The following is a 15,435-nucleotide window of genomic DNA, read 5'->3' as shown; positions in this document are numbered from 1 at the left end:
TTTGAATATATATATATATATATATATATATATATTAGAATTACAAACATTTACAAGCTTATGTGCTTAATTCAGGCTTACAAACCTTTGTCAAATCGAAGAACCGATAGCATAATACACAGAAGGACAGTAGGAAGGGTAACAGTGATATTCGAACCCGCTACCTCCACGCTTTGCTCAGCGCTTGGCGGTTGATACCGCTTTTCCACGGGTCTTTGATAATCATTTCATCACGTGATTTGTGACGAAACGTGAAGTCTCAAATCTTTGACGAAAATACTTTCTCAGCGCGAAAGCTATGAACTCGAAAGTGATCAACAGAAGTTGGTTACTCCCGTTCGACACCATGAAGAGTCAACAAAAAATAAATAAACTAACAAAATAGTTCTTTACTTTTGATGAAATTCGTTTCCTTGAAGAAGTGACGACAGTTATTTTATCAATTTGGCGAAATGTTCCTTCATAGCGTATACCAGGAAGCGGTTTAGCCTCAAGCGAAAAAAATTTCGTGACATTTGAGTTACCATTTCTTACAGTATTTATCCACTATTTGCCTACAGAGTACCAAAAAAAAACAGCTTTACCGGCATTTGCGGCAACATGTTAAGTTGCAAAAGTTTCATTAGAACACGTGGAAGGAAAAATAAAAATATTCCAATAATCTTTTATCTGTAAACATACTAACAAAACAAAAACAAATTTCTCTATTTCTAAATGAGTTACAGTTCCTAGGAACTAAAACTGCAAACTCATTCTGTTGATATTTTAGAAAGTACCTAAGGCAGTAAGTATAAATTTCTTGAAATACATGCAAACTTTTATGCTCTTCTTCCATTTCTAGTGGTAGTGAAATACCAAATGAAGTATTAGATTATACAGACTCTCAATTCACATTTAGAAAACGCTTGAATCATAATAAGATCCTAGTCCTAGTGTTTCGATTTTATTGGGCACCTGGGCCGCGAAGCGACCCCTATCCCATTCATCTGGAATTTTAGAATAGTTTTGGTTGAGCAATGAGGTAAGCAGGCGATGGAGTTGCTTTTATGAATGTTTCAAGCTCTTTGCTTGAAGTAATGAAAAATATTGCATTCAATGTATTTGTTTTAAATATGAATACTTTGAAATGTAAGTCATAGTGGTATATCCCTGATATATTTTTCTGCGTCAGGGTAAATTCAACCTTAAAAAATTGATTAAAACGTAGATAAGGTATATCAAGTCTATTAACTTTTCATTCCGACTATCACTAATNCATTTAAAGTGGTAGTGAAATACCAAATGAAGTATTAGAGTATGCAGACTCTCAATTCACATTTAGAAAACGCTTGAATCATAATTAGATAACTATCAGGCTTGCTATAAGTATGTTTAAACTGTTTAAATGCAATGGTAGTCACAATCACGCACAGTTTAAATTAAATTTGTTAAAATATGAATCAAGTATGAATGTTGTGCTACCACTTAAAATACAGTAAAACCTTCTGCCACTTGTGGAAGAGATGAAGGGAGACAAAATGATTTAAAATTATCTTTTCTGCGTTTCTTGGATCATAACCATTTTACTTCTTACTATCAATAATTAAATTATTACCATACATAAATAAGTTAATATTCTAACATATTTTTTGTAACACATTTTTTAAGCATCATTGCACTACATTCAAAATAGAAATTTATCATTCTATTTTTATCGCATTAATCTTTTTTCGCACTACGGTAGCCGAGTGATTAGAGAATCGGATTCCAGTCCGGTGGGGCCAGAATTCGGCCTTCGACTCCACAGGGTACATTGGATGTACGCTCTCGTCAAATCAGAGGAATCAGAAGTCCAATGGTCAGTCTCCGAGCAGTACCATGCGTAGTGGGATCTGGAGAAAATTTCCCCCTTCTTCAGAGCTATGTCTAAATTAACACGTTGAACGCCACGCTAATTTTACATAGCTTGCCCAGTTTACAAATATTAGACAGATTTTGCTAGTTTTAAAAGGTTTAGCATGACATATATGAAAAAAGTGGTGAATTATATAAGACTACGAATTGTTTAAAAATAGTGGTGGATAAAAATCTACTAAATTGAATTTATTAAACTAAGAATCACGATAATTAAGTAAATTTTGAATAAATTTTCTGTAATTCCATAAAAGAGTGTAAATTTTACAGTTCTATATCATGTTATAGGCAGTCAGCCAGCTGTTTTTCGCTGCCTATGTGAAAGGTCAGCGTCAGCCACCGGTGGTTGACGCGGCCTAAATGTAATTTCAGTGTCAGGCACCGGTGGTTGAAGCGGCCTAAATGTAATTTCAGTGTCAGCCACCGGTGGTTGACGCGGCCTAAANTAAATTAAATTTGTTAAAATATGAATCAAGTATGAATGTTGTGCTACCACTTAAAATACAGTAAAACCTTCTGCCACTTGTGGAAGAGATGGCAGATATTAATTCTTACATATAATTAATGAAGGGAGACAAAATGATTTAAAATTATCTTTTCTGCGTTTCTTGGATCGTAACCATTTTACTTTTTACTATCAATAATTAAATTATTACCATACATAAATAAGTTAATATTCTAACATATTTTTGTAACACATTTTTTAAGCATCATTGCACAACATTCAAAATAGAAATTTAACATTCTATTTTTATCGCATTAATCTTTTTTCGCACTACGGTAGCCGAGTGATTAGAGAATCGGATTCCAGTCCGGTGTGGCCAGAATTCGGCCTTCGACTCCACTTAGACCCACAGAGTACATTGGATGTACGCGCTCGTCAAATCAGTGGAATCAGAAGTCCAATGGTCAGTCTCCGAGCAGTACCGTGCGTACTGGGATCTGGAGAAAATTTCCCCCTTCTTCAGAACTATGTCTAAATTAACACGTTGAACGCCACGCTAATTTTACATGGCTTGCCCAGTTAGCAAATTTTTGACAGATTTTGCTAGTTTTAAAAGGTTTAGCATGAAAAAAGTGGTGAATTATATAAGACAACGAATTGTTTAAAAATAGTGGTGGATAAAAATCTACTAAATTGAATTTATTAAACTAAGAATCACAATAATTAAATAAATTTTGAATAAATTTTCTGCAATTCCATAAAAGAGTGTAAATTTTATATTTCTATATCACGTTATACGCAGTCAGCCAGCTGTTTTTCGCTGTCTATGTGAAAGGTCAGCGTCAGCCACCGGTGGTTGACGCGGCCTAAATGTAATTTCAGTGTCAGCCACCGTTGGTTGACGCGGCCTAAATGGAAAGTCCAGTGTCAGCCACCGATGGCTGACGCGGTGCTCAATGTGTTAAGGAAGTGGCTTCACTAATGAGTGATGCTGTCTTCTATGCGTGTTGACGACCAAGACGTACTTTCATCCTTGCAGCGTGATAAACGTGCTCGTAAAATCTGCGGAATCGAAAATTCTATTACCTCTTCGTATCTATATCTAAATCGAGGAATATAGACGAAGCAAATTTAAATATAGATGTCATATCCATATTTAAATTGGCTTTACGAATGAGTGGTATTGCCATCTATCCGTGGTATTCTGGACCAAGATGTACTTTCACCCTTGCAGTGCTCTCTTGTCAAACAAAAGGCCTAATTTCCTGACTTAATTCGCAGAGCTGATGGCTGGCGAGCTTGGATTGTCCAAGTGTCATTAGAAACAACAATCTTTTTTAAAGGAGCTTAAAAAATGGAATGGGTTGAAGTGGTTCTATTGATCTAAAATTTTTATTCGTAAATATATGTGAATATAAATTTTAGTGTTAGTGAATAATAAAAATGGTGGCGGTTACTTTATTTCACACCAAGAACTACCATCGGTTCTTGGTGGAGTAAATCCCTAAGAACGAAATGTTATTTGTGGAGCTTTACTGCAAGGTAGTAGGCACCATTTTAGATGTTGATATGCACGAAAATCACTTACAGTGTAGTTATCAAATTTTAAATTTGAGGCTTATTTTTAAACCTTTTCCAGAAATTATTCAAAAATATTTATTAGTTACTGAATAAGTAAGTAAATTCTAGGCATATGGTTAACATGGTTAATCATATGCCTCCATGTTAAATCCATTAACAGCATAGAAGAAGCAGATTCTTCCTGATAGAGATCCTTAATGATTCAGAGTGTAGACAAATGGAAATGCAAATTAGTTAACTGGATAAATTATTTCTACTGACTTACGATACAATAAATACCAATTAATTCTATTTTGCAGATTCGTAATGGAGTCGAGAATCTTCTGTCAGTATGTATTTGATTTTCTTTCGAAGCAAATTAGCAAATCACAAATTAAAAATACATTTCTGGAACAGAAAAACATATGAGCACAGTGGACACTTCAAAAGCGAACAAACATACACCAGATATAGAACCTTGAGTGGACAGCAGGGATATTTCTCTAATTCATCACTCAAATTTGTTGGGGAAATTTTAACAATTAGAAAAACACGCAGTTGCATAATAACTTGGTTGGTAAAAAATAATTTCTTTAAAAAATTTTTTAATGGAAATAGGGATCTTTCAAATGTAATCTAAGCAACTAATGACTTTTTTTACTCATATACAATTATATAATTAGTGATGACTGTGACAGATTTAATGCACTCATAATCATTTTTTATTGCTTGTGACGCGCAGTTGTTCACGAGATCAATCACTCAAATTTTCTTCAATGTATGTCACACAGTTGTTTCCAAGTTCATTCAAACTTTCTTCATTGCATGTCGCATATTTGATCAGAAGATCACTCAAACTTTATTCATTGTATGTCACACATTTGTTCACAAAATCATTCTAACTTTCTTCGAGGCATATCACACAGTTCTTCTCAAGATTACATACTTTTTCTTCATTACATGCCACGCAATCAGTCACTAGATCATTCTTTCTTCGTTACATGCCACAGTTGTTACCAAGTTCACTCAAACATTCTTCATTGTATGTCACACATTTGTTCACAAAATCACTCAAGCTTTCTTTATTCCATATTGTTCACAAGATCAATCAAACTTTCTTAATTACATAACACACAGTTGTTCACAAAATCACTCAAGCCTTCTTCACTGCATATTGCACAATTGTTTAGAAGATTACTCACTCTTTCTTTATTACATGACACATAGTTGTTTACAAGATCACTTAAATTTTCCTTAATAAATATCACACAGTTGCTCACGAAGTCGTCCAAACTTTCTACATTACATGTCACACAGTTGTTCATAAGATCATTCAAACTTTCTTCTTTGTATGTCACGTAGTTGTTACCAAGTTCACTCAAAATTTCTTCATTGTATGTCACACATTTGTTCACAAAATCACTCAAGCATTCTTCATTGCATATAGCACGGTTGTTCACAAGTTCAATCAAACATTATTCATTGCATCTCACACAGTTGCTCACAGAATCACTCAAACTTTTTTCATTGGATATCGCACAATTGTTCAGAAGATTACTCACTCTTTCTTCATTACATGTCTCTCAATCAGTCACAAGATCATTCAGTCATTCTTCATTACATGTCACAGAGTTGTTTGCAAGATCATTTAAATTTTCTTTATTAAATGTCACACAATTGTTCACAAGATCACTCAAACTCTCTTCATTGCTTATCACACAGTTCTTAATAAGATAATTTAAACTTTCTTCATTGCATATCGCACGGTTGTTCAGAAGATTACTCACTCTTTCTTGATTGTATGTCACACAGTCAGTCACAAGATAATTCATTTTTCCTTCATTACCTGTCACATAGTTGTTTACAAGATCACTTAGATTTTCTTCATTGAATGCCACAGAGTTGTTCACATAGTTACCCACTTTTTCTTCATTATATGTCACACAATTGATCACAAGATCGCTCAAACTTACTTAATGACATGTCACATAATTGTTCAAAAGCATCTCATCGTAAATTGTTTTAAAAAAATTAGATATCAATTTATGAAAACAAAATCTGATTCTGCAAATAAAAAATCATATTTATTCTCTCTTCTTACTGTAAATTGTAAAAATGAAATTTACATTTTATCTCTGTTAATTTTTGCAGACTGTCACAAATGTCGTAAGTTAAAGTTTATATATTAAAAAAATACTTTATTTTATACCCGTTGGATGAATTTAAAGGTTGAGAAACTTATGTTTTTATTAACTAAACTTAAAGAGAGCTGCAAAACATTATTAACAATCTGTATTTAGTAGAGAGTTCTAATTTACATGAAAAAAAAGCATTTCTCCTTAGAGTTAATATGAATTTCAACCGCAGACAAAATTTCAAACTGGAGTATATTTTTTGTTCTTGCTTTTAAAACTTATACAAACGTAACAAATATCGATTATATTCCAGAAATGGTGTAAAAGTCCCGATATTTTGATAAGTAAATAGCCTTTAAAAACAATAACTTGGCACTTTTAGCAAGTTATTTATGTTATTATATTAACGCATTATAAGCGGGTCTCGTTAAAATACTTTCTTGAAATTTGTGTAATCCATACAAGAGTAGTTTAAAATGTGGTTGTAAAACTACTTCTTTTCCGCTTTTTTTTTAAAGAAAAAAAAGAAATTATCCATTTATGATTACGACAATTCGTGATATAATAAATATGTAAACAATATTACAATTACTCGGCGAATTTTTTCTTTTTATAACAGAAGTTGTAGCTATAGATAAAAGTTTGCTCCAGATTTTATGAAATCCTGCCTACCACTTTTTTAAAATTCCGATCTCTAACAACTGTAATACATTTTTTGGAACATTTTACTTGCATGCAAGGATTTAAAAGGAAAGGGAATGCACCGGGAAATTAATACTTTCAAAGTGGCAATAATCAGGGTATGAAGAAAAGTGGTAGCAGGCTACAGGCTTTTTTTTAATTTTATCTTATTGCCGCTGTTGAACAGCCATCCCAAATTCGAGATTACAACTTCTAATGTTCAACTCCATAGAGAGCCTTATAGTTTTAAACCTAATCCAGAAAACAAAGAAACTCCTTTAACACGCTGAATGCCACGGTAAATAACTACAAATATAGACAGATTTTGCTAAATTTAATAGGTTTAGCCTGACTTATCTGAACAAAGTGGTGAATTATATATGCCTACGAATTGTTTAAAAATAGTGGTGGATCAAAATTTACTAAATTTAATTCATTAAAACAAAAATCACAATAAATTTTCTGCAATTCGATAAAAGAGTGTAAATTTTATAGTTCTATATCATGCTATACGCTGTCAGCCAGCTGTTTTTCGCGGCCAATGGGAAAGGTCAGCGTCAGCAAGCGGTGGCAGACGCAGCCTAAATGTAATTTTAGTGTCAGCCACCGGTGGTTGACGTGGCCTAAATGGAAAGTCCAGTGTCAGTCACCGATTGCTGAAGCGGCGCTCAACGTGTTAAGAGAACAAATATCTAAGAAATTTGCCTTCGTGGAGGACTTATTGATGGAACTAATCTACATATGCGTAACATGGAAATTAAAACCACGGTTAGCCTAACGGCACTGAAATCTAACCATCACCTCCTACATCAGAATGCATCTACACGGTTTTTTACAAGTAGTCTGCGCAGACTATTTAAAATGTAAACCAGTTGTGTGCCTGAACCCAAATTCTTTTTTATAAAGTAATTGAGAGAAATTTTTCATATATATTTGAGAATTGAATCTGTAGTGGTTGACAAGCAAGTAAGATACGCCAAATATATCAATTAATTAAAAAAAATTATTAGACATATATCTGCTACCACTTTTTCATTTTTACTAGATTTTCTATTAAAGCTCTCTTTCTTATACTGGTTAACCTTTATAGTGGTCTAATCGGACTGCCTATTAAAAACCGTGCAGATGCTTTTAGTTATAGGAGGCTCTGACTAGAAGCAGTATGGCATACTAATCATTTTAATTATCAGTGACACTCAGTCTGAGGCGGAAGAAGTAGTCCCACACCATTATATCTATAGTCAAAGATACACAAAATAAACTATCAGAGGGGTGAAAGGTAACCCCACGCAATTATATCATCGTATTAACTCTAGGTTTACGGGGCGTGTCATTTTGACGCATTTCGAGTTTTATAAGGAAAATTACAAAACCAGTTTGAATTTTTATTTCATCTCTTGTAATGACTTTTATCCATTGATCAAGGTAAATATATATTGAAGTCGATTTTTTTCAAAAGCGTCGAAATATTAAAGTTCTATTTGTGGTATACCTTATCTCTACGGATATGCGTAAATTTGACGCGATTGTAAATGTAGAAAAAGTTTTGAGTAAACATGCAATTATCACATCAGTAATAAATAGGAATGTACCGTCAATAGTTCGATCCATTATCCGATAGCCTTAACTCAAATGAAACAACTGTTGCCGATAAGCAATAATAAAAAGAACAAACGCAGAATGTCAATTGATGTCAGGGGGTCAGATTTTGAAGGTTTCAGTTGCTTAGTTCGAGTATTTAAAAATAAAATACTCGAATATTTCATAAATATATGTCTCATATTTTCTTCTTTTTTTTCTTATAGTATATAATTACACTGCCTTCTAAGTGCAGAGATGCCAAATTGCCAACTGCTCCGGAATTCCAATATAATTAAAAAAAACTGTAAATAACAACTAAATAAATTTTGAATTATGAAGTGGTGAATTATATAAGCCTGCGAATTATTTAGAAATAGTGGCGGATAAAAATCTACTAAATTGAATTTATTAAACCAAGAATCACAATTGAATACCACTTTAAAATATATATTTGCTGTCCGGAGCAAGTTGGCTTCTCTGTAAGTGCTGTTATATTTATTCGTTCATGCGTCAAATTGACGCATGTTCGTAAAGATAGGTATATAAGAAACTCCCGTAAACCTAGTGTTAACACAGCCAGGAGTCAGGCATTATACAACTAGGGCTGAAGTAAAATGCTTTGGTCCTGAAGTAAATGTTTGGTAACTACTATCTATTAAAGCTCTCNGCTAGTTGATATCTCGGTATGCGTCTCTTTCAGCCTAGTTACATATTAGGCTGAAAAATTGGTACTAAGTACAATACTCATTCGTTGTTTTTTATTATTATTTATTTGTTATCATTATTTTTTTTTTGATTTAGCAATAGTAAATTTAGTATATATATATATATATATATATCGCTGGTATGTAGTTATTTGTATTTATGTTGGTTTCTAAAAATTAAAAATATATTATTTTCTACAGCTTGATGGAATAGTTGGTGTAAGTAATTTTTAAACTGTTTGCTTACTTTTTATTATTATTTTACTTCCTTCATTTGAAAATCTATCTAAATGCCACTGTTACCACGGGTCTGTGAAAAGTTTAACACATTTCTTGAAGTCTGGCCAAACTGTAAATAACTGCTAACTTTGCAAATATTAGCCAGATTTTGCTAGTTATTTGGATGGTTTGGCAAAACATGTATGTAAAAAGTGGTGAATTATATAAGCCTACGAATTGTTTAGAAATAGTGGTGGATAAAAAGCTACTAAATTGAATTTATGTAATCAAGAATCACGATTAATAAACTACCACTTTAAAATATTTATTCGCTGTCCGGAACAAGTTGGCATCTCTGTGTATATAAATAAAACTATTTTTGTGAGTTCTATATTGCATTAATTTCTTCTAACCATTTTAGTAACGATCATGATGTAAAAAAAATTAAAAATTTACTCGATGTGTTTCTAATAATCTTGACTTCACCGGTCATCTGTGACCCCTGTGGCGCTACGAACAAACTCAGTGCCGGTCATCGGTGACCCCCATGGCATTCAACGTGTTATAGATAGTAATGTCACGTTAATACCAGAAGGAATTTCCCTTTTTTTAAATGACAGTTTCGCGTTTAGAGATCTGATTGTGCTGTGTTTTCAGACTGATGTATCTACTATACAAAATAGCATTTAATGTTGGTCGCAAATATATTAAGGTTGTTTTTCGAAGGCTCTGCCGTATTATGAAATGATGCTTTTTGAGAATAATATGATATTTTTATAGCTGCTGTCAGTTTGCAACTGTTACTCATGACTGTAAGCTCAAGTTTAGCCTATCGAAAGTCTGAGTTGTCGATTATGAAAATGGCGCAGAACGTCAATAGGGAGAAACACCACAATTCTGTGAAAATGAAAAGCATTTGTCGTCCAGTTTTTTAATATTTAAAACTTACTACATAGCTACAATACAAGGTTCATAAAAATTTGCAAAAACAGAGAATAGGAGAGTGATTTTGCTAATTTCCATTTAGGTTAAAAAATGTCGCCGAATTGGAGATTTTTAATAACTTTAATATTTAAGTTATATGTCTGTTCTAAAGTTCAGATAATTCTTCACGGCAAGATTTTATATATAATTTAAAATCATCGCATTGCTTCAAGTGTAAGGCACTTTTAATTATAACTTTTTTTAATTTCCTTGGTGACAGAGTTTCGAAAATCAGCATTAAATAATTGTGCTTTCCTTTCACTGCTGATATTAAAATTTTCTGAGGCCCATATGCTTAGCTGAAGCTTACTTCACATTAAAATATAATACCGTTTCTTTCTTTTTTACTTTTAGACACTTATATGAAAAGTAAGAAGATTCTTATATATGTATTTCCTGACCTCAACGTGCGGTCAACAATTAACCCTTTGACGGTTATGAACGAGTTCAGCTTGCAATCGAATCGTGCTTCATAATGCGCGCAAACGAGTTCCGCTCGGGAGCAAGATTTCGACCGTAATGATTAGTAACGAGCACTACTGGCGTAGTGAAATTTTTCCCAAATGCGCCCTGACGAGTTGAGCTCTTTCGCCATTATTATTCTGCATTGACTATGTTAAAAACGAACCCTACTCGCGAAAAGTAGTTAGTTTCACTGCCGACAGATGGCAATATGGGTTCCATAAATTTCTTTTCATAATGAAGGGGGAATTTATTTTTTTACCTTTTTCTTTTTATGCTCACTTTGGCGCGTTTTTTAGAATGTTTCTAAAGTAAAATGGCTGAAAAGCGAAAGTTAGATAATTATGATGATGATTGTAATACAGAAAGCTTGTCAAGTTTTGAGTCTGATGAAGACTTTGTCAGAGTATTTAGGTAATTACTGTATTTAAATGCTTCATAAACACTACATTAGTTGTTTTACATTAGTTGTATTTATTTAGTCCTTTCAATTTAATATTTGTCTTACATTTATAATGTAATTATATAATTGATTATAATCATTTATAATTTACTATTAATAATTATCATTTTTTATTTTAAAGTACGTAAAAACTGTTATTTACGTACTACAAATACTATAAGAAATTTTTAAAAGGCGTGAGGCGAGCTATCTACGGCATCGCCAGAGATACCAACTTGCTCCGCTTTGTAAAATAGTATTTCCTAGTGATAACGAAATTCAAGTTACTTTCAGTTTAGTATTTTTCCTCTTAAGTAATTTTTTCTCCACTAAATATCAAAAATTATAAGTATCATATAAAATGCAATGTTAAAGCATCAAACTACTTATTACTCAATTTAAGAAGCAGGCATAACTGTCCTTCTCCAACGAATTTGACTACATAATTTGCTACCATTTTATTATGACAATTCCAGAAAGCGGAGCAGTTGGGATCGCCAGGGAAGGGTGACAGTTTTGGAAGAACGGCGGGAGTAAACAGATGCCACTTTCGAATACTGTTTGCTCGTAATACTGCACGAATTAATGAAACGGAAACTGCTCATCTCCCTAACCGTCAAAGGGTTAAAAGCTGACAGAAATATCTCCTTTACCAAATAACATTTGTATCATATTATAGAGATTTGGGCCCTACTATTAAATGCTGCTACTAAACTGCATTGTACTACATTATACAGTGTATTAAACTACAAACTACTTTGCTACGATTAAATTTCTGAAAGACATACGAGTATAAGCTTTTCTTAAATTTCTTTTACAATAAGATGTTAGATTTCATATCGTTTCTTCCTTCTTTACTTTCAGACACTTTTGTGAAAAGTAAGAATCTTCTTTTGTATATTCTATGACCTTACAGGGACCGAAATTCACAAATATTTCAAGGTTTAGAGCCTAACTCTTCGTTTAATATATTTGGTGCTAAACTATACCTACCTATACTTGCGCCTACCTAATCTCAGTTAGAAGTAGGAGTGATGTAAGCAATTTTCACTAGATTGACGTTTCCGTCACAATTTATGGGCTTCGTCATATTTTGAACCAGATTTGTTTTGGCTTGCATCATCCGAATTTATTGAGAAAAAAAATTTGCTTTTTCACGGAAAGTACTTTTTGTTTCCTCTCAAGGACTAGAAACAAATTTCCAGGATAATTAAGATATTGCCAAATAATATCAGGAAGCAAGAACAATAAGCTTGTGGCTGAGCGGTAGCGCTTCGCGCTGTCGTGCCACAGGTCCCTGGTTCGATCCTCGGACCGGGCAAGGTTGATTCAGCCTTTCATCCCTTCAGTGTGCCGATAAATGAGTACCAAGCATACTTGGGAACTAAACACTGGGANCTGACCACCTGACCGGAACATCTGATCCTGCACCCCAGAGCCCAAGGTTAAGAAAACTGAGATGGTCACAGTAGGCCTTGGCCCTCTATGGGCTGTCGCGCCACTGAGTTTAGTTTTTTAAGAACAATAATGAATTCATTGTAATAAGATCATATAATTGTAATAGACCTTTGCCATGTTTTGACTTTTTACTGTGCCTTTTCAAATTGTTTATTATTTATTTTAATTTGATTAGTCTTTACTGTTACTTGTTTAATGTTCCTCCTTCTACTTGGCAGTGAACTCAAAAAATTATGGATTATTCTCCAAATAAATTCTTATATGACACACATTCTTTTTTGATTGATTTCATAACTTATAATATCATCTGCGCTAATTAATTAGCATATTTAGGATTAAAACCTTGACCCATTAACACATGTAGGACCGTGATCACGTGATTCACTGCAAACGAGAACGTATATGAAAATAGCCTATCTGTCTCTATCGGCCTAAGATTACAAGGACACGACATCAAGAAGGTATTCTCTTATCACATCTCGTGTTAGTACGTATACGTACTCATTAGAACGTATATACACAGAACGTGCGGTTTGGGGAAGTGCTTATTTCTCCTTCCGTCGTCTGAATGAGTTAAGGTTGAATTTTAGTGCAAGACAATCCAAACATTAGATCATAAGTTAATAGGTATGAACAAATTATCGTAAATTATGTGTATTATAAATAGCGCCATATACAATGCACAAAATAAAATAAAAACTTACCACCGTAAGTACCTTTTCCTCTAATGATCGGATTTTTTCGTTTGAGGACACAATCTTAAAGCTTCGAAGGGGTGACCTCAAATATGCTAATTAATTAATTACTGCAGACGATATATTAAATATAATTCATACACAAAAATGTAATTTCTCTGAACCAACATACTATTTTTACCGGATTCGGATTTCTGAACCCCAAAATGTAAGGGGTACCCGTAATCTAGGAAATATGATCCCAAAAGTTTAGTCAGAAGAGCAGTCCAAAGTTTGGATTCCGTAATGTTAACTTTATCTTTTGCGTATTTCGCCATATCTCGAGAACCTTTTAAGCAAAATTGAAAAATCTTTGCGCACGAATATGAAATTCATGCGATTAACGATTAATAATTTTGTGCAAAGCATAACTTTTAGTAAATATAAAACTTTTTTCAAAAACATAAGACTTATACAAAAATGAATCTCTCAGGAATTATTCGAACGATTTTCTTCAAATTTTGCATTTTACCGTATCAAATTGCATTATTTAAAATGACGTAAAGAAATTATATGCCTTACAATTCAAAATTTTTCGACTTTTACTAAATAAAATACCTCCACACGGTTTTTTATAGGTAGTCCGATCAGACCACTGTGAAGGATATCCACTTTCCGAACGAGTCATTTAAAACAGAATATAGTTAAAATAAGAAAGTGGTAGCACATATATGTCTAAAAATTTATTTTATTTATGAATATTATTGGTTTGCCTTTTTCACTTGTCAACCACTACAGATTCAATTCTCAAATATATAAGATAAATTTCTCTCAATTACTTTTATAAAAGATTTTGGGTGCATGCGCACAACTGCTTCACTTTTTAAACAGTCTGCGCTTGACTACGTATAAGAAACCGTGTGGAGGCATCTTGATGTAGGAGGTGATGGTAAAGTACCCAAATCATCAAATTAACATAAAGGGGTTCAAATTCTGGACCGCTCTCCTGACCATACTATTGCGGCTATATTTTGGGGGGTTAAAAATCTGAATGCGTCGGAATAAAAAGAATGTTTATTCAGAGAAAATGCGTTTTTGTGCCTAATTTCACAATTTAAAATATCGTCTGCGCTAACTAATTAGAATATTTGAGATCACCCTTTCGAACCTTTAAGATTGAGTCCGGAAACGTGAATATCCGATCTTTAGATCAAAAGTAATTCAGGGAGACCCGTTTTTTATCTTGCTCATTGTATCCTATAAAATTGTATTTAAAAAATCTATTCTTCTTCTTTTAGTTGTTTGTTACTTCATGTTTTTTTAAATTTAGAAATTTAAGATAAATTTTTTAAAATTTTACTTTTTATTAAAAAATCTTTTGTATTTTTCAGATTTTGCTTGCATGGTCAGTTATAAAAAATTTCAGAGGACAGCCAGTGAAAAATGTGTTTTTATAAGTGAAACTCGTATTAAAGTCAATAAAGAAAAATTTTCAAAAAGTGTTTTTCTATTTAATGCTCTGATGTTTTTGAAGTTACGTTTGATAATATATGGATTTAAATGGGCATAATCTTAAAATGTTTATTTTTTTCTTCAAACTAAGACACTTCTGAGAATAATGAAAACTAATGTTGAGCTATATTTAACTCTATTGATTATACACAATAAGTATTAACTACTTTTAAAAATATCTTATTATTTCCTTAAAGGATAACACCATAATAACTTATATCTACGTCTATAATAACCCGGAAGTCCTAACTTCCCATGAAATGTCAAGAGGTATTGAAATAATAATTTAAGCATGCTTGCCAACTCGGAAATCCTAACTTCGCACAATAAATAAAGTGGTAGCAGCAAAATTTCAATATAAGCATACATGCCATATTTGAAGTTCAAATTCCCCACAATATATAAAGTGAAAGCGAAATAACAATTTAAGGATGTATGCCAACCCGAATGTCCAAACTCCACACAGTATATAAAGTAGTAGCGAAGTTACAATATAAGCATGCATGCCATACCCAATCTCCACACAATATATAAAGTAGTAGCAAAGTTACAATATAAGCATACATGCCAACCCCAAAATCCTAACTCCCCACTAAACAAGAAATATTATAAAATAACTATGGTTATCTTTACTCGCAATTAATTACTGTGTTTATTCGTTAAGTCTCAAGAAAAGTTATAAATT

At 32.8% G+C, this 15,435-nt stretch overlaps 1 protein-coding gene across 1 annotated transcript in view; it reads left to right on the top strand.

Annotated features, from left to right (window-relative positions):
* LOC107441744 (uncharacterized) overlaps window positions 1-14,738 on the top strand; it is a gene marked incomplete in the record, with an annotated part of 34,684 nt that extends 19,946 nt beyond the window's left edge. The window contains 5 exon segments of the mRNA XM_071185986.1: window positions 774-784; window positions 4,219-4,248; window positions 6,050-6,064; window positions 9,201-9,218; window positions 14,630-14,738. Of these exon segments, the coding sequence (XP_071042087.1) occupies window positions 774-784; window positions 4,219-4,248; window positions 6,050-6,064; window positions 9,201-9,218; window positions 14,630-14,695 (140 nt within the window).
* Window positions 14,739-15,435: the final 697 nt, after the last annotated feature.

The sequence above is a fragment of the Parasteatoda tepidariorum genome, chromosome 9 (assembly GCF_043381705.1).
Source record: "Parasteatoda tepidariorum isolate YZ-2023 chromosome 9, CAS_Ptep_4.0, whole genome shotgun sequence".
Taxonomy (NCBI): Eukaryota; Metazoa; Arthropoda; class Arachnida; order Araneae; family Theridiidae; genus Parasteatoda; species Parasteatoda tepidariorum.
Note: the sequence above shows the minus strand (reverse complement) of the source record. Positions and strands in the feature narration are given on the sequence as shown.